Source organism: Danaus plexippus, chromosome 26 (assembly GCF_018135715.1).
Source record: "Danaus plexippus chromosome 26, MEX_DaPlex, whole genome shotgun sequence".
Lineage (NCBI taxonomy): Eukaryota > Metazoa > Arthropoda > Insecta > Lepidoptera > Nymphalidae > Danaus > Danaus plexippus.
The window spans coordinates 5,489,710-5,506,998 of NC_083554.1; the positions used below are offsets into that span (position 1 = coordinate 5,489,710).

At 32.6% G+C, this 17,289-nt stretch overlaps 3 protein-coding genes across 4 annotated transcripts; 2 read left to right on the top strand and 1 right to left on the bottom strand.

Annotated features, from left to right (window-relative positions):
* The first annotated feature begins 148 nt into the window (after positions 1–148).
* LOC116774227 (ADP-ribosylation factor GTPase-activating protein 3) lies at positions 149–7,746 on the top strand. 2 transcript variants are annotated; one of them, XM_032666877.2, is made up of 11 exons: positions 149–291; positions 368–559; positions 684–815; positions 1,770–1,874; positions 2,426–2,533; positions 3,126–3,224; positions 3,433–3,560; positions 4,325–4,447; positions 5,032–5,302; positions 5,680–5,811; positions 6,261–7,746. In XM_032666877.2, the coding sequence occupies exons 1-11, from the start codon at positions 217–219 to the stop codon at positions 6,360–6,362; spliced, it is 1,467 nt and encodes a 488-aa protein (XP_032522768.2). In that variant the 5' UTR covers positions 149–216; the 3' UTR covers positions 6,363–7,746. The 2 variants fall into 2 exon arrangements, with proteins under 2 accessions (XP_032522768.2, XP_061380828.1); XM_061524844.1 differs by having other exon boundaries at positions 1,770–1,817.
* On the bottom strand, positions 6,560–10,233 carry LOC116774229 (tRNA:m(4)X modification enzyme TRM13 homolog). Its single transcript, XM_032666878.2, has 7 exons — positions 9,974–10,233; positions 9,825–9,862; positions 9,564–9,754; positions 9,255–9,449; positions 8,753–9,025; positions 8,394–8,515; positions 6,560–8,140 (listed from the first exon to the last, which is right to left on the bottom strand). The coding sequence occupies exons 1-7, from the start codon at positions 10,127–10,129 to the stop codon at positions 7,778–7,780; spliced, it is 1,338 nt and encodes a 445-aa protein (XP_032522769.2). The 5' UTR covers positions 10,130–10,233; the 3' UTR covers positions 6,560–7,777.
* A 217-nt stretch (positions 10,234–10,450) lies between these two features.
* Positions 10,451–16,496, top strand: LOC116774226 (prolyl 3-hydroxylase sudestada1). Its single transcript, XM_032666876.2, has 9 exons — positions 10,451–10,770; positions 10,921–11,096; positions 11,323–11,610; positions 11,922–12,110; positions 12,334–12,471; positions 13,115–13,240; positions 13,757–13,910; positions 14,211–14,494; positions 14,907–16,496. The coding sequence occupies exons 1-9, from the start codon at positions 10,545–10,547 to the stop codon at positions 15,186–15,188; spliced, it is 1,863 nt and encodes a 620-aa protein (XP_032522767.2). The 5' UTR covers positions 10,451–10,544; the 3' UTR covers positions 15,189–16,496.
* The last annotated feature ends 793 nt before the right edge of the window (positions 16,497–17,289 follow it).

Consider the following 17,289-nt stretch of genomic DNA (forward strand, 5'->3'; position numbering starts at 1 on the left):
ATTAAAAAGAGAAAAAAAATATTTTAACTATTATTCTATTTATTTTATTTCTGATTAAAATAATTTATAATAAATAATATATTATTATTATTCTCTTGAACAAAGTATAGTTATAGCAATCTGTCTAATCAAATTATTTGTCATCATTAGTGAATTGTCATCAACTTGTGACATCGTGACAATACGAACACGTCAAAAAAATCAAAATCTCAAAAGATGGCTGACTCTGGGCCTAGTAAGAGCGATATCGAGGCAGTATTTCAAAGATTACGTTCGATTCCAGCAAATAAAGTTTGTACAATTCCATAGGAATTTCCAAAAGGAATGCGGTTTTATTGATTGCTCTAACCAAATGTTACGTGTGCAGGTATGTTTCGACTGCAACGCCAAAAACCCTACGTGGTCATCAGTGACATACGGGGTATTCATTTGTCTGGATTGTTCCGCGGTGCATCGCAGCCTGGGAGTGCATCTTACTTTTGTACGGTCAACACAACTGGACACTAATTGGACATGGAAGCAACTAAGGAATATGCAATTAGGTGGCAACATCAATGCGGTATGATGAAATCAATTATCAATATCCTTCCAACTCACTATATCCATGTTAAGCCTGCCTAGACATATTCTTAAACCATGTTTGAGTTAGTGTATGTCTTATCTGAAGAATTTTTAACACACAGACCCAGTATTTTCGTTCACATGGACTTGTAACCGAAGATGCCCGTCAGAAGTACAGCTCTCGAGTGGCTCAGTTGTACAAAGACAAGCTGAGTGCTATGTCTGAAGAGGCAATGAAGACTTATGGGACTAAGGTTAAACTTTTAATCTAAAACTATGTTAAGTGCTTAGTCATACATATACTAATAAATATAAAAAAAAAAAAACAATTTCATCAACACTGTGAACTAGTTTGAACTATTTCAAAATACTTGAAGGTTAATACAATTTATATGTTTATAGGTACATATTAAAATGAAAAACTCATTTCCGATAATCTCACCTGACTGGTGTTGTTTAAAATTTATCAATAATATTATTTGCATATTAAGAACATTAGCCATACATAATGACATTTTAAGCAGCTTGTTGCGAATTTGTTTGTCCCCTGTGCTATTAATATAAAGTATAAGAAGTATGGGACAATTTTTATTGAAATATGTACAGAACCAATACTGTATATATATTGTATGTATTTTGACTTTATTTTGCTATATCAGTATAAATTAAATTATGATTTAGATGGTCATTTGGTGCAACAAAACCAAAAATTAATTGACTCAATTTTGAAACTAAATTACAATTAATTGGTTTGACGATATTGTACAAAGTGTGAACAAATAATGACTCAATATTCTAAAAGAAATATAAAACTGAAAAGACTGTACACACAACACATGTTCAATGGACAATTTTATTTAGAAGTTATAGTGCAACCTATTACACCTTAAATCTCTTATTTCTTCAACTATCACTATAGCACTGTCATGTAATATAGAATTATTGAGGCAATGTTCTGAACATCCTTAATATTTTGTGCAATTTTTTTCACCCGAATTAATTTCGTTTGGTTAAATCTGTGCATGCTATTCAAAATCTACAAAAGGGTATAAAAGTGTGGAAAGATTCTGTCTCTCTGATAAAATAAGTGAGCTCAGGACGTCACAAGAATACCTCTATATTTAATAATAACATATTTGACCGACTTTCAACACACTTAATAGAATTAAAAGGGTATGCTAAAAGTAACCTTATCTGTTATTTTCCAGCTTCATATAGAGCAGACAGCTGAGGTGAAGGAGACTAAGGAGGTGGAGGTAGACTGGTTTGCTGAGCATGCAGAGAGTGTTAACACTAACCATGTCATAGCACAGGTAACAAATATACTGCCACATCTAACTAAGGCAGCCCCATACATTTTTATTCTGTGTAGTTTTCACTCAACATGTAATTCTTTAAAAGTATGTAAGTAAAAGTATATATACATCCTAATATCCATCTTCATGTTCCTTTCGAGTTATTTTTTATTCTGTCATTTCATAACAGTTACATAAGAAAATATAGTTTTACTTAGACATGTGAAAATCTATACATCTTTCTATTATGTGCGATTTGTAACTTTTCCATACTAAAATAAATTACTCATTAATATAAATGCATTCCACTGCTTGTTCAATACACACCATATATCAGTTAAATATGATATAGTGGTATATTTTAAAAATCATTGAACATTTTTCTTATTGTTTAAAATATAGACAAACAACCGGTCAAATTGCTTTTGAATGATTATTTAATATAGCCATTATAATAATATGAAATTGAAGATTCTATCCATTATTGATTAATGTGTTTTTAACTTGATAATTCATAATAACTACATGTTACAGGAATTTAATGTCTAATATTTTATATGTATTTCCAGCCGAGTGTGAATGAATTTAGTTCCGAGGCTCGTTTGTGGGGCGCCAGTACTGCTGGTGTGGACACTCCACGGCCCTCGGCCACACGGGCTCCGTCTAGAAGGCCTGCTGTAAGTTATGATGTACTTATACTATCAGACATAATCTTCTTCCATTTATATGTAAAAGCTGAGCAGCTCGCAACGTTCGCCGTTACAAAATGTATACGACGCTTATGTCAAACGTCAACGTCCTAAATGTCAAAATCATAAAATATGACAGACCAATTATTAATTATTTTTTTATGCTATGGCGTCATTCGCACTGGAGTCGTGGAATGTTTTGCCAATGTCAAAGTTTTAAATGTTAACTATTTTACTGTTAAGTATTTGCTAAGTATTTTACATTTAGACATGTGACGTCACAAAAATTTGATATTCCTCCTTGGGAAATATGATATATGTAGGTCACGCGATGTTACATTTAGGTAATTTATACTCTTTAAGTTATAACGTCGTAGAGGGCTATATTATCATAGGAACTTCTACTCTAAATAATTAAACTGGCCTAATAAAACTAATATATAACTGAGTGCTGACAAAAATAAAAAAATATCTATAATTATAGTTTCTACTCATTTAATAGAAATTACTTGACAATTAAATTATATAATTAATGTAAAAGGTCCATTTAAAGGTTTTTTTATCTATTCTGATATTTCAGTTAGGTGTACGTAAAGGTGGTTTGGGTGCTACAAAGGTTGCCGCAAACTTTGAAGACATTGAAAGAGAGGCCATTCAAGCTGAGAAACTCAAAAGTGAGGTAAGTATAGAAGGGAAAAGATATTGCTTATATAAAGACCTTAATGTATTTGATAAAAAAAATTTACCAACTTACCAATAAAAGTCATTAATAAATTATTTAATTTTAATTACCCATAGGATTAATAAAGAATATTGACTTTTTAGACCAACTCCCTGCCCTTGAGCTAGTACTGGTGATAATATTTAAAATATCTAAACAATTCCAGTCCAAGGTGGCAGAGAGTTCAGCAACCTTGGAGACGGTTGAGAAGGAGGTTGCTTCACTGCGTCTGGCCTACAGACCTGATGGGGCTGACAGGCTGGGGATAGCGGCCGCTAACAGGGCCACCGGAGTGTATGTACTTTACTATGGTTAAGACAACTGTGTACTGTGTTGATCTACTGTAGGATTATAAACATATTTATATAATTCATTTCAACTCGAATATACATATATATATATATATATAAGATTCTATCAATGTCATTCAAAAATACAGTTGTGTTAATAAGCCGTACTGGTTTAATTCAATTTACAAAGACACTCACAAATCACCTCGACAAATATTTTCCCGCGTAAAAGTGTATGTACCAAATGTCATCGCTTTGACGTCACTTCGGGTTCGTTCCGGAATTTAACGGTTCGATTTAAATTGAAAGTGTTTTCCTTAAATATATATATGGGGTATATACAATATGGTATTTCTTGATGAGTTCTTGTTATTATTAGTAATTTACACTCAGCTAATACTAATATGACATATTTTTAGTGTCCTGTAGTGGATGTTTATCTGGGTGTAAGTTTAATTAATTATTGAAAGATTAATTTTTATAATAGAATAAAGATCATAGTGTTGTTGAGAATTCATTATGAGCGTGTTTTGTATGTCCAAAAGTTATAATATATTTTTTTCTTCTATAATATTATAATATATTGAATGAATGTTATTTGGACATTTGCATGGTTGTGTTTTAAACATTAGAGCGATATTTGGCAATATTTATATTAACATTGCATTAGCTTTGCTGGACATCACAACGACCTCAGATGTGAACCCTGCTTGTGTACATTAATTTTATCGGATTTTATGAAGCTATTGTTATTTTTCAATATTCCAGTGGCGTGTCCCATTCCGCGGCGTCTGATATGACGAGCATTGAACAGGAGGGAGCGACGCCGTGTGAGAAGTCTAGTGATGAGGATGAGTTTAACGACTTCAATAATGTGTTTGTTATGATCAGGTAAATAGTAATAAAAACTATGTACTGGTGTCTGAACCACACTATATTATATAATAGTATTTAAACAATAATGGTATGGAAGAAATTATGATCTATGGTAATATTTTACTTGTGCAACACATTGAATGTTTTAGTTTAACTCTGTAAGATATGCAGATTTGCAAACAAATCCAGATATATATGTAATATGTATTAACCAAATTCGACCAGCTATCAATGAAAGCTTAAAACCTTTGTAGAGAAGCTACCATTGTAATGTCTAACACAAATAGGTGTCCTATACTCAAATTATAGTTATATAGACATTAAAAAAAATATATTCTTCCTACCATAAACCTTACAATCTGATTTCATAAATAAGAAGATTTAGGACAAAAATATTTATTATAAGTAATAACTAACTATATTAAAAAAAATTAAAGACCTCATTTAAATAGAGAAAATTGCTGAAATAAGTTTGTAATTATTTCCCTTCTAATACACGTCTGATGCTCATATTGGCTATATCACCTGATGATGTTACTCGATATTTTTGTTACTTTAAATGTTAAACCTAAGAAAATCCTTTATTCATGTTAATCCAGGAACGAGCCTTTCAGTAACAGTCGGGGTCTGGACTCTCTACTCAATGACACGCCATCACGCAAGGAACCGGCTTGGGAGAGTATTGAACCAGAACCGACTCGCAACGTCCGCAGCATGTTCTCAGACAAACCTACCACCCCCACCACACCCAAGACCTCCGTCACCACCCCCAGGAACAGACCCAAGAAACAGGACTCCGACGATGACTCCGCTGTCAAGAAGTTTGGTTCCGCCAAATCTATCAGCTCCGCACAATTCTTTGGTGAACAGGTAGAATCTCTTTGAATTTCATGGTTACAGTTTGATGTGATGTATTAATAGTATTGATATAATGTATTAAGTCTCTTGATAAATGTAAAATTTAACATATATAATTACACATAATCTAGGGTTGCGACTAATATAAGTATCTGTATCCGCACTTGCGGGTTATTCCTATTAATTCAAACATCGCATCAATCAATGCAGATTTCTTGCGGATGCGGATTTAAATCTGCGACTACGAGTTTTGATATTCCCCATTTTCATTCACCAATGAAAATTTTTCTACATCTTTGACATCCCTGATGAAATTTAACTCTAAACTGCTAACTTCATTAGTCATTACTAGTTATATCAATGTAAGTGTGACATATAATTCAATGCAGGACTCCCGGTGGGGTGAGAACAATCTGTCTCGTTTTGAAGGCAGCTCGAGTATTTCATCAGCCGACTTGTTTGGGACCAGGACTCCAACACAACACAACTCCTTCTCTGTTTCAGCACCGGATCTTGATGAGGTAGTCATGTACAAAGTTAATATATACAGGGTGTTTTCCTGTTTTTGTACTCAAAAGAAAACATATAGGAATTAGAAATTTCTTACAAAAATAATTATCGATTTTCGTTCACTATTTATTTTAATTTATATAAGGTTTAACTGAAGAAAAAACTTTTATCTTACTTAATAGCTACAAATATTACAAATGCGTTACAAAGTGTGTGACAATGTTTATATGAATGAACTTCACGAAAAATTATTTCAATTATTGAATCAAGACATAATAGTTGAATTGTTTACGTGACTCAGACAACAGATGACGCTGCTGGCTGGCTATCGTATCTATGTATGAGCACAATGCATACATTTCTCTCGAAGCTCAGTTTACAGATCAAAACACTGTTAACATAGAAAATAAGTTATACTACAGAAGCAAGAAATTATTATAACGTGTATAATGTTCGGCAGGTTCGTGAATCAGTGAGAGCGGGCGTAACTCGTGTAGCGGGACGACTGTCGTCCCTGGCTAATGGAGTCGTGTCCTCTATACAGGAACGCTACGGTTATTGATGAACACTATCCGCACCAACCTGACATAATAACTTCCATACGGATAATTATTATTAATTCTATATATATATAAATTTCATCCATAACGAAATTATATTATTATATAGTTTGACAATATTGTACAAAAAAAAAAAAAATAAACTTTGTAAGCCTACGTTTTGTATTATCTGTGCTCTGAATTAATTTTGATTGCAATATTGGATGTCAATAAGACTTGTGTGATCGGCATTTCATATCCGATGTGCCCTAATTTGATATTTAATTCTTGACCAAAAACATTGGCCTTAGATCTAATAGCAATATGACACGCATTTCATATAATATAAATTCATTTTCCATACAATATGTGCACTCTCACTGTAATATTTTTATTTTGTCGTTATTCTGTATCTAGTTAATGTCCCGCTTAATATCAAAATTTAAAATAAATTTATGTAATATAGTTAACATTAAATTTGTAAACTATTGCATACATTTTTTATAAATATATATATAAGTAGAGCAATTTATAGAGTGTTCTTTTTTAGATTTGGCGACAAATAATCGAACAATAAACTTATATTTAACATGTCAGTGTTGTACATATTGTAGTAGACATCATCCTGTATATATTTTATAGTGCAATACATCAGTTACCATTCGGCCACTCCAGTACATGTGTACATTGATTTACTATAAATTGTGTACACATGTGTACATTGATTTATTATAAATTGTGTACACATGTGTACATTGATTTATTATAAATTGTGTACACATGTGTACAGTGATTTATTATAAATTATACTACACTGTAATACAACTCTACACGGTCACTAATAATTTTTATATATAAAAATATGCATTCCTACTTCATTGAATTGTTGCACTTGTGTTGAAATTATATCATTATACTGCATTTAGTATTAATTTTTATTTTTTTTAAGATTTTATTTTAAATTTCTATGGTCAATTTATATATATATATATTATTTTCGAGATATCTATTTCATTGAATATATATATATTTTTTTGATTTATTTAACACTTCAATATTCTATATATTTAATGTAGGTGTTTGTAGGGGATACTTCAGGAGCAATAGCATAATTTTGTTAATCGAATCACCTCCTCAATATTATGTAGGTAGGCTGTAGAATATTATTTTACTATTAATATTTTCTCTATACAACATATGTCACTTTTGTTTTTTATATTTTACTACCCACAGATTTCTGAATACTGCTCGACTTTTAATTATGACTGAAACATCTCACTTTTGATTCTAAAAAAAATAGGTAGTGGCATTTTATTCAGCAATTATTTTGAATGTTTGTATAGAATTATCTTTAGGATTTTTAGGTAATAATTATCATAAAAATATACAGAACTATATTTGGAATAAGTGTTTCATTTATGTTTATCAACTTACTATGCTAGCTGATTTTCTTAGCGATGATGCAAACATTTTCTAGCGACACAGATGTGGGAACATAATGAACAAGTCGAGCGTCAAACCCGCACTCCTTTAGGTATAAAACTCTTCCATAATCTAGCAACACTTTAGCTTTTCTCCCTATTATTTCTCGTTGTTCCTGATTTATTTTAATATTTTTCGTGCCTAAATCTCCAGGTAATGTAATATTTGCCGCTTCTTTTTCATTCACTTCGCTTGTATTACTGTCTTGTTCTGTTTCCGGTTCCTGTGAGCGTCTTTGTCTGCTGCGACCGTCACCACAAGTAGCCCATGACACTATGCCCAGGATAACATTAAATTCTTCAGCTGTTATGCCCATATTCTGTTGAAGAATGCGAAATATCACTGTTAGAGCAATACTCTAGTTATATTTTGTTATTTTTGACTGGATAATAAACACAGTGTTCGTTAATACGTAGCAATCTTATGTACAATTTGAATTTAATGCATTCTATTTTGACTTTATATAGTGTTGCCATATTCATAGTCTTCTTGCCACATTTGATATACTTCGTAAGCTATATGAATATATTGTGCATGGTTAAAGCAGTCAAAGTCAGTATAAGTAGACATACTTGTAAATATTTATTCGCTATATACATAGGCCGCTCGCAACGATGGTGGCAGCATGTAGCTAACACTATACCCATTACTCTATGGATCCCCACTTCTGATGTTATACAACGCAGTGCATAATCTGTGGAACATAGATATTATGTCTTTGAAATATTGGAAAATCTTTAATTCGCATCCATTGATGTGATAGAAAATAGTATATACAAATTAGAACATTAAAAATTATCAGTTGTTCACAACATTAACAATGGGGCGAAAGTTCCACCAAATCTCAATAAGTAAAGGAGACCAAAATTAAAAGAGCAATTAACATAATTAATGGAATAACCCTTTAAAAGTCTGATTTTTGAATATTTACCAGTAGCTACACCACACAGATGTTTCGCGACACCCACCACTCTATTACAAGCTTGCACAGCGGGTACTCTGTCGAGCCACAAATGAGCTAAATCAGCTCGGATGCGATGGGAATTATTTTGATTGTCACTGTTAAGATCTTCAGCACTTTTAGTATAGCGGCTGTCTCTCAATTTATTGTCTCGCTTGTGTCTCAATGATGCTCGGTCAACCAACAAAACATGGCTATCTGTGTTTTTACACCAAGCCCACCAAGCATAGTACGAGAGATGACCTATAAAACAAAATACACTAACACTATAATTGTGTCAATAAAAATTCTCATATTTCAATTATATTAAGGTTAAAATAAATGAAATTTAAATAGAAATGAATTTGGATGTAAAAAAAACCCGAAACTGACAGATCACTTATGACAATTTTACATTTTTATTAGTTTATATTGCTTTATTAAATATTTGAGGGAATTTTGGTGAAATCAGTAATATTTTATATGAACATGCCTTTTCCCGCTCCCAACTCAACATAACATGTGTTAGGTTTCACTAGCTCCTGTTGCTCAACAACATGTAACAGTTGTGAGGCTTGTCGGAGATGGCGAAGGGAGCTTTCTGTACGTCCCGGTTCATTAAACTCGTCTGACACAGCTTTGTGGATTGGTTCTTCGGGCAAAGTTATGATTGCATCTTTCAAGTATTCTAAAAATAAACCATATAATCAGAATTAAATTGTATTGAATAAGTGTTTCCAGTAACAATAACTATGTATTACTTATAAACAAACATTTTTTTGAAGACTATAGTTATACCTACTATCATAGAGACTATTGACTTTCTCTATCACTTGTAATATTTTTGTGGCCAGTGTCTGACTAAGAGGAAGCCGTTTGAAGTCGTCTTCATATTGAGGTATATTAATATTGTATACTATGTAGTTTGGCTGTTCTTGCTTGCGAGCATTACATATTGCGAGGTGTTTCTTAAGTTTACTGGCATAGCAGGTGCTAGACAAGAGAACGGCTAATAATCATACTCATAACACGAAAGGATTACTTCACATTTATTTTAACTTACTGTTTTGGATCATATGGGCACGGAATGCGAGTATCATCCTGTAAAACGTAACATCTGTTTCTTTATTTTTAAGAAATATTAAATGTTTGTTAAAACTAAGGCTTAAGTTTTTTAATAAATATACAAAGATAATTTAATATAACCCTTGCCTTTCCATCTTCAGCCTTCGGTTCTGGTTCGTGTTCTCCACAATAGTTTCTACCTGGTTTTACAGTCATGCGACACAGTCTCTTTTTTCTTTGAACAAAAAATCGGCATTGTGGAGTGGAAGGAATTCCTTCGGAAATAATATCTGCTGTATTCATACTTAATGTTATACCTATGTAGTTCTTTCACTTTCCATATAATATAAATTATGAATATAATTTAAGGTTATTTTTATGTATATTATTGATGACACTTCATAGTAAAGTTTAATTTATTTACTAAGTAAACTCACAGTACCTTTGAAATTTGTTTATATATGAATTTGGAGAGAATAAGTTGCTAAAAGTAATTTTAATTATTAAAAATTGTATTATATCTATTTTCCGTATAAGTTTAATTTTAAAAAATAATTTTTGTCAACGATTCTTATATTTATTAAATTGTATTTACATTATATATTATTCTCAAGTCTGGCAATTTTTAGCGTACGTCAACACAATTTTGAGGTTAGGCGTCGCATCGTTTTGGTTTGAATTGTTTTTTTCTTGTATTATGTAGTGTTAGTGATGTAAAATGAGTTCTCCGACTAAAGAAACTGAAGATCCATCATCTAGCAATGCTGAGAGTGAGGAATACACAGGCGGAAATAGCGATGCGAATACAGAGCAGAGACCGCCCGCCAAGCGGCCTATGTCTACAGCAGTTATTGAAATTTCAGACACTGAAAGTGATGATTCCGATGTCTGCGCTGTTAATTCTTACCAGGCCTCAGCTGATGAGGTGAAAAGAATACGAAGAGGTTAGTGTGAAGTCTCCTTGGTTACGGAGTTGAGGTTTTCAAGCTCCGAATTTGCGCGGGAAGTTCATACTTTTGAATGTCTAACAACGAGCAAATGATTTTATAGAGGCTTTACTATTATTAATATTCATACCACTATATTAATTACAGATTATTCATCTTCGTCATCATCTTCTTCATCATCAAACTACAGCTCTGATTCTGACTCACCATGGGAAGATGACTCTGTAGTAATAGATGATAAAGCAATGGGAAGGCCTGTGATTGCTAAGATGTTAGTTAGAGCTAATAGAATGGATGACCCTAAATTTAATCCTGAACTGAAGGTACAACTTTAATTATAATGAGATCTAAGACTTTCGCGAGTCATTTAAATAAAACTAATAATTTCAACCGTGATCATGGGGTAACCGAAACATCGGGATTATGTAGTTTTTTAATTAATAAAATTCGCATAGTAAAATCCGAAAAGTATTAGTTTTATTTAACTTTAATTATTACAAAAACTTTCATGGCTTACTTTATAACTTTTGTAAATTGTATATATTACAGTCTCAAGAGATCATAAGTAAAATTAAATCTCACTGGGATGAGAAGACAGACCACAGTAGTGACCAAGTGACCTTAACATGTAAACCGTTCAGACTCTGTCGGATTCATGGCTTGTTAGAGAACTCGGAGATAATAAATAATATAGTGGACGACATGAACACATTGGACTGGTCGAGGAAGAAGATGGATCTGTACGAGTTCCACCAGACCTCTGACTTAGCAAACTTAACTTGGCAGCGTAGTATAAGAGGTATTTACGAATTATTGAAGACTGAAGTAATGACTTGGGTGAGTTCATTATAATTATAACATGCACAACTTTGTGTCATTACTCTGTGGATACTAAAAATTTAACTTTAACCTTAATAGCAATTACTTAGTCTCGGCAATATGATTATTATAAAGCTTTAGTGATTTCCTTCATTGAAAATTATATCCTCATATCACCACATACAAAATATCTTCTTTTACAAGATATCAAGTCTTGATGTCACAGAAACTTATACAGAGTATAGTTTTATTCATGATTTAGACACAATAGTTGTTTATAAATATTCAATAAGCAAGTTTTATATATTACATTTATATAAATACACCAGGTGTCGCAAGTAACAGGCATAGAGTTGACATCAGTGTCGGCGTCATGTTCGCTGTATGGCCCCGGAGACCATCTCTTGGTTCACGATGACCGACTCGGGGACAGGAGGGTGGCCTTCATCCTGTACCTAGCACCTTGGACGCCACGATCTCCACCACACATGCAGAACGGAGCTGAAAGTCAAGATAAGGTATATAAATTTAATATTAATATATTAATTAATAAGCATTAATGCTATATTTAATGTACTTTATTTCTATGTTTATCCGAATCAAAGTTTAATTTGTTTATTAATTTAAATCTTTCTAATATAATGATCTTCATTTCTAACAGCTTTCCTATATGTAACAATATATTGGGTAAATAAATAATAATTATAATAGTCATTATATGTATATAATTCCTAATTCCAGTGTTGGAGCGGTCCGGGCTGGAGGCCGCATATGGGTGGAGCGTTGGAGTTGGTCGAGGATGGACAGGTTGTGTTCCGTGCCTTCCCTGCTAATAATACACTAGCATTCTTCGCAGTCGGCCCGACGTCCTTTCATCAGGTTTTTTTTTAAATATTAAAATTTTTAATGACATTATAGTAAATCTATAGAAATAATTGTTATATTATTAAATAAAATTGTATCTTAAGATTTCATTGTCGTGGTGGTGGCCTGAAGGTTAAAGGCCCGCCTCTCACACGTGAGGGCGCGGGTTGGAAACCTGGCAAGTACCAATGTGATTTTTTCATATGTACTTTCTAAGAGTATTTAGACACCACTGACAAATGGTGAAGGAAAACAATGTGAGGAAACCTGGTCGTATATTCAAATTATAAGATTGAAATCGCCAACCCGACTTGAGCAAGCGTGGTGATTAATGCTGTAACCTTCTCCATATGAGAAGTGGTCGTGCTCAGCATTGGGCTCCGATAGGCTGATGATGAAGATTTAATTAGTGTATTAAAGTTTTTATTTCTATTTTTCTATTTTTTCTATTAGTGTAGATTATCAAAAGAATTTTAATGTTAACCAATAATTAATTATTTAAGTTAAACCAAGTGAATTGTTTCATTTCAATGTCCGTGTAAAATCGTACAATGTATTTATATGAGATAAAAATTTAAATAGAAATTTAAAATGAATGTCGGAACTCATATAGAAATTTATTTAGTCATGAATATTTCATTATATATTTTATTCCCAGGTGGGCGAAGTCCTATCTATGGAGCTTCCTCGGCTGTCTATTAACGGTTGGTTTCACGGTCCGGCGCCGGAGTCCGAGGAGCCGCACGCGGAGCTCCCCGTGCCACTCACACCGCACAACCAAGTGGTGTGTTTTAACATTATATGTCCATCAAATCCATTTTACTATATATAATAATGAGTTTATCTTTGTAACAATGGAATTTGTAATTTCGATTTTGTGTGAAAATATCTGTTGTTATATAAATATGATTTTTATTAATTATCTAAAGTACTCTATACGGCACATGAGAAGGAGAGAGAATAGATGTGGGATTTTGATATGAGGAAAGGACTTAGATCTACAATATAATAAATCTAAAATTTAATAATAGTCTCTTTAAGCTCATATTCTTTGATAGAATTTTGTTTGTCTAGGAAGTCTATGCAAGGCTACTTAGAGAAAAAGTGGGATACTTACATGCAATTGACAAGTGATAGTGTAGCCATCTAGTAATTAACATTAAATTCTATTATAACCCTGATAATATTCTGTCATTTGTCAACCAATGCCCAGATGAAAATGATGCTAATTATTCTCTAGTGGTTCTATTCCAGCTGTTCTCTAAACCTAGCAATTAATGTCACCCTGTATTTTTTCCAGGTGGTGTTGAAGTCGTGGGTAGAGGCTGGGTACTTGTGTCCCCGAGCTCGAGCCCAGGTCCAGGCGCAGATGGAGCGTGCCAGCGAGGTCTGCCTGCATGACCTATTGCTGCCATCGCGATGCCAGCAACTGCTGGAAGCGCTGGAGAAGAATGGTGAGTGAATAAAGTCAAAATAATTGTCTAAAATGTTACCAAAAATTATTATATATTATGATTTAATATATTGATGGATTTATATATACTGTTCAAAGAAAACCTCAATTCTATGAGTATAACTTAACATATTAGTGGAATTTGGTAATTTTTTCATATAACCACTATCCACTGAGCAAATATTGAAGATATATAACAAACAGACATATAGCGATGCTGCCGTGACATGGAGCATGAACACTAATTATGCTTAGGAGAAAACAAATATATATTTATATGAATGTACAATTAATTTTCCAGACATAGAATGGGAGCAGTGTGGTCCAGCACATCAGCGACGGTATCAGCGAGTGACGGAGAAATGGCTCTCAGCCAGCGAACTCTCCGAGGCAAATGAGGAAGAAGCCATCCAGGGCGAAGAGCCCGACGACTGCGGGGTACAGGGGGAGACGCATGTCGTGCGAGCACTGCTAAGGCTCCTCAGTAGTACAGCATTCATGAGGCTGGTGGCGGACTGTACAGATCTACCGCTGACTTTGTACAGGAAACTAGAAATGCAACGCTGGCGGGCTGGAGATTTCACTGTAAGTAACTTTATATGTTTTGTAGCTTATTAAAATATGTATAAATTAATGTTTAACTTACTGCTAACATATAGAAATGGATATATCTTGAAATATTCCTTTAAAACATTTATAAAACAAATATGTTCATAACTTATTACATTAATTAGTCTTCATATAAAGTGTCTTTATCAACCTTATTATTATATAAATTCCAATCCCATCACATGTTATATTCAAGGAATAAATGAGTCTCCAGAGTCTTTCTAGTATATGTTATTTCTAAACATCTTCCTAGTGCACAATCAATATTATAATTACTTCTGGTTCAGAACTCCTATCACATTATTGCCTGATATTATCTTTTGTATCTTGAAATGTAATCAAATCTTTTTTAAGCACCGTTTTGATATAAAAACTTAATATATTCCAGCTTCTCCCGCCCCGGGAACATTATCAGCAGCCTCGTCTAGAGGCAGTCCTGTATCTGGGTGTGCCGAAACATCCTATCTGTGGAGGTCAAACGTTGTATGTGGCCCCAGAAGAGGGGTCGCTCGCGGAGGCCGAGGCATTGGTGACTCTGCCCCCCAGACACAACGCGTTAGGGCTGGTGTACTGCGACGCTGGCGCAGCCTCCTTCACCAAATATCTCAGCAAGATGACCATGTCGGAGAACGAGTGCTTCTATATAGTGACCTGTACTTATACCGAGTGATAGTGAAGTGTCCTGTGAATTCTGAGAGAGTAGATATATATCACCTTGTTTGAATATCGATTCATAATATTTTATGATTGATCGAAAGGCTAGTTTGTGCTAGGAAATTATTATAGACATGTACGGTATTAAATAAATTTTTAAAATTCAACAAACATTATTTAACTTTTTTTAAAAACTGAATATGATATGGAGTACATATTATTTATTAACAAAAATCGTTTGCATTTTCATTTGAAGAGTTTGTTAAATTACGAAAAATGTTGTTAAATGTGAAGTAAAACTATATGCGTAGTCTTATGTTACTTATCATTAACAATTATTTTGTTGGAGACAAAATCCTTAAAGGTTTTGTAATCATCATTAACTTTAGTATTTTTATACATTTTTTTTTTTTGATTCATTTCTTGATATAAATTAGTTGGTAATTTTGTGTTTCGTGAAGCAATTTTAACATGCCTCTGTCAATTAATGGTCTCATGATGCAGATAATATTTAAATGTGGCATTACACATAAGATTATTTTTGTATAATTTATTACTTTGTAAATAACTCGGTACATCCGATTTAATCTTTTTTATTTCACTTGTTTTTTTTATTAGCTATAGCTTATATTAGATAATAGGTAAGCTTGGACAACAGAAACAATAAACCATATTCTTATTGAAATACAGGTGATAATCAAACTATGTATAAAGTATTTTTGTACAAGGAGGTGACATCTTAGATTTAGTGAAAAGGCTGCATATGTATTAGGATTTATGTTTTGAATCGCAGACAGACATATAATTATATATTTAAAAAAAAATGTATTACTCCAGTTTTGGTATCACCATCCTATAGGAGCACACTGCTTAGTAAAGGCCTCTTCTCACATGGAGAAGGTTTGCAGAGTTTTGTTTGCTATATATAAAATATTAGATTTCCAGCAACGCTTTTAAATTGCTAATAATAATGTCTTAATTCTAAGGCTTTCTAGAAAAGTAAATTTTGCTAGTACATATGCAGCGACTTGATGGTAGTGTCGATAGATGTCGCCTGCAATAATTCAATTAGAAAAATGTATTTTTACACATTCAGAGAGTTTACTCATTGCAGAGACTAAATGTTTTGCTGTTTTTATATATATATATGCGTGTGTATATATATAATCACAGTGTATTATCAATAAATTATTTTAGGTATGAAATAGGTAACCGTTGAGATGGTTATAGTTTTGTGTTCACTACGATTTTAATTGTAAGCGATACACTATTGTTAGAATTTTGTACATATTGTAAGATTTCCCTAAATAAATAATGAAAGTTACTGCAGTTTGTTTATTGATACCTCGAGACAAAGGAAATTTTAAACTTATATTAGATGATATTTTACAATATCTTTTGAAACAGGACATGTACAGGAAAAATTATATATATATTTATTTTTTCACAATTATTCGTTTGATGCTGGATAATTCATGACATTTATTCCTTTTGAATTTTTGCACTATATAATAAAATTAATTGGCAGTCCTCGTTATTTTATTTTTATAGTCCACGAGTTCTTAGTTTTGATAGTTAGCTTAATTGTTTGGTTTATATGACACAATTTTAAATGACAATTAGTTTTTGTACGTTTATGTTTTAACCTGAAGACAATGACGTCTAGCTTATACTTTAATTAAAGTTCAGATGGAAAATAAACGAAGTAATTCTATTGACCGGGCAGGTTTGAACTTGCAATTTTCGGAATGTTGTGTTGTTTTACTAATATTATTGTAGTGGAGGTGGTTTATTTTCTAATTGGCTATTTATTTTTATTATAAAATAGTAAGAAATTTTATAATTACTAACAGAAAAAAAATTAATTAGTGTCAACTTCTTTGAAAACGGTATTAATTAGTTTAAAAAGTAATAATTCAAATCCTTACAAAAGGAAATATTTTAGAACATAATCTAAAAGATAAAATTTTTAAATAACTCGGCTGTATGTCGGCGGCCATAGTGTCAATATCGCGCGCTCATCCGACGATATTAAACTTTGAACTAATGTCACTTTGATGGCGCGTCTTACGTCTGAGATCCTGTGTGTACAACTTGGATACCCTTTGTAAGCTTTC

Bases quoted from the DNA above. Each gene is read 5' to 3' on its own strand.
- LOC116774226 (XM_032666876.2), top strand. From the start codon at position 10,545: ATGAGTTCTCCGACTAAAGAAACTGAAGATCCATCATCTAGCAATGCT. The intron at 12,472-13,114 runs GTTTTTTTTTAA...TTTTATTCCCAG, and splicing joins GCCCGACGTCCTTTCATCAG to GTGGGCGAAGTCCTATCTAT. The intron at 13,241-13,756 runs GTGTGTTTTAAC...TATTTTTTCCAG, and splicing joins TCACACCGCACAACCAAGTG to GTGGTGTTGAAGTCGTGGGT.
- LOC116774229 (XM_032666878.2), bottom strand. From the start codon at position 10,129: ATGAATACAGCAGATATTATTTCCGAAGGAATTCCTTCCACTCCACAA. The intron at 9,450-9,563 runs GTAGGTATAACT...GTTTATTTTTAG, and splicing joins AGTCAATAGTCTCTATGATA to AATACTTGAAAGATGCAATC. The intron at 8,141-8,393 runs GTATGTCTACTT...ATTCTTCAACAG, and splicing joins TAGCGAATAAATATTTACAA to AATATGGGCATAACAGCTGA.
- LOC116774227 (XM_032666877.2), top strand. From the start codon at position 217: ATGGCTGACTCTGGGCCTAGTAAGAGCGATATCGAGGCAGTATTTCAA. The intron at 560-683 runs GTATGATGAAAT...TTTAACACACAG, and splicing joins TAGGTGGCAACATCAATGCG to ACCCAGTATTTTCGTTCACA. The intron at 3,561-4,324 runs GTATGTACTTTA...TCAATATTCCAG, and splicing joins GCTAACAGGGCCACCGGAGT to TGGCGTGTCCCATTCCGCGG.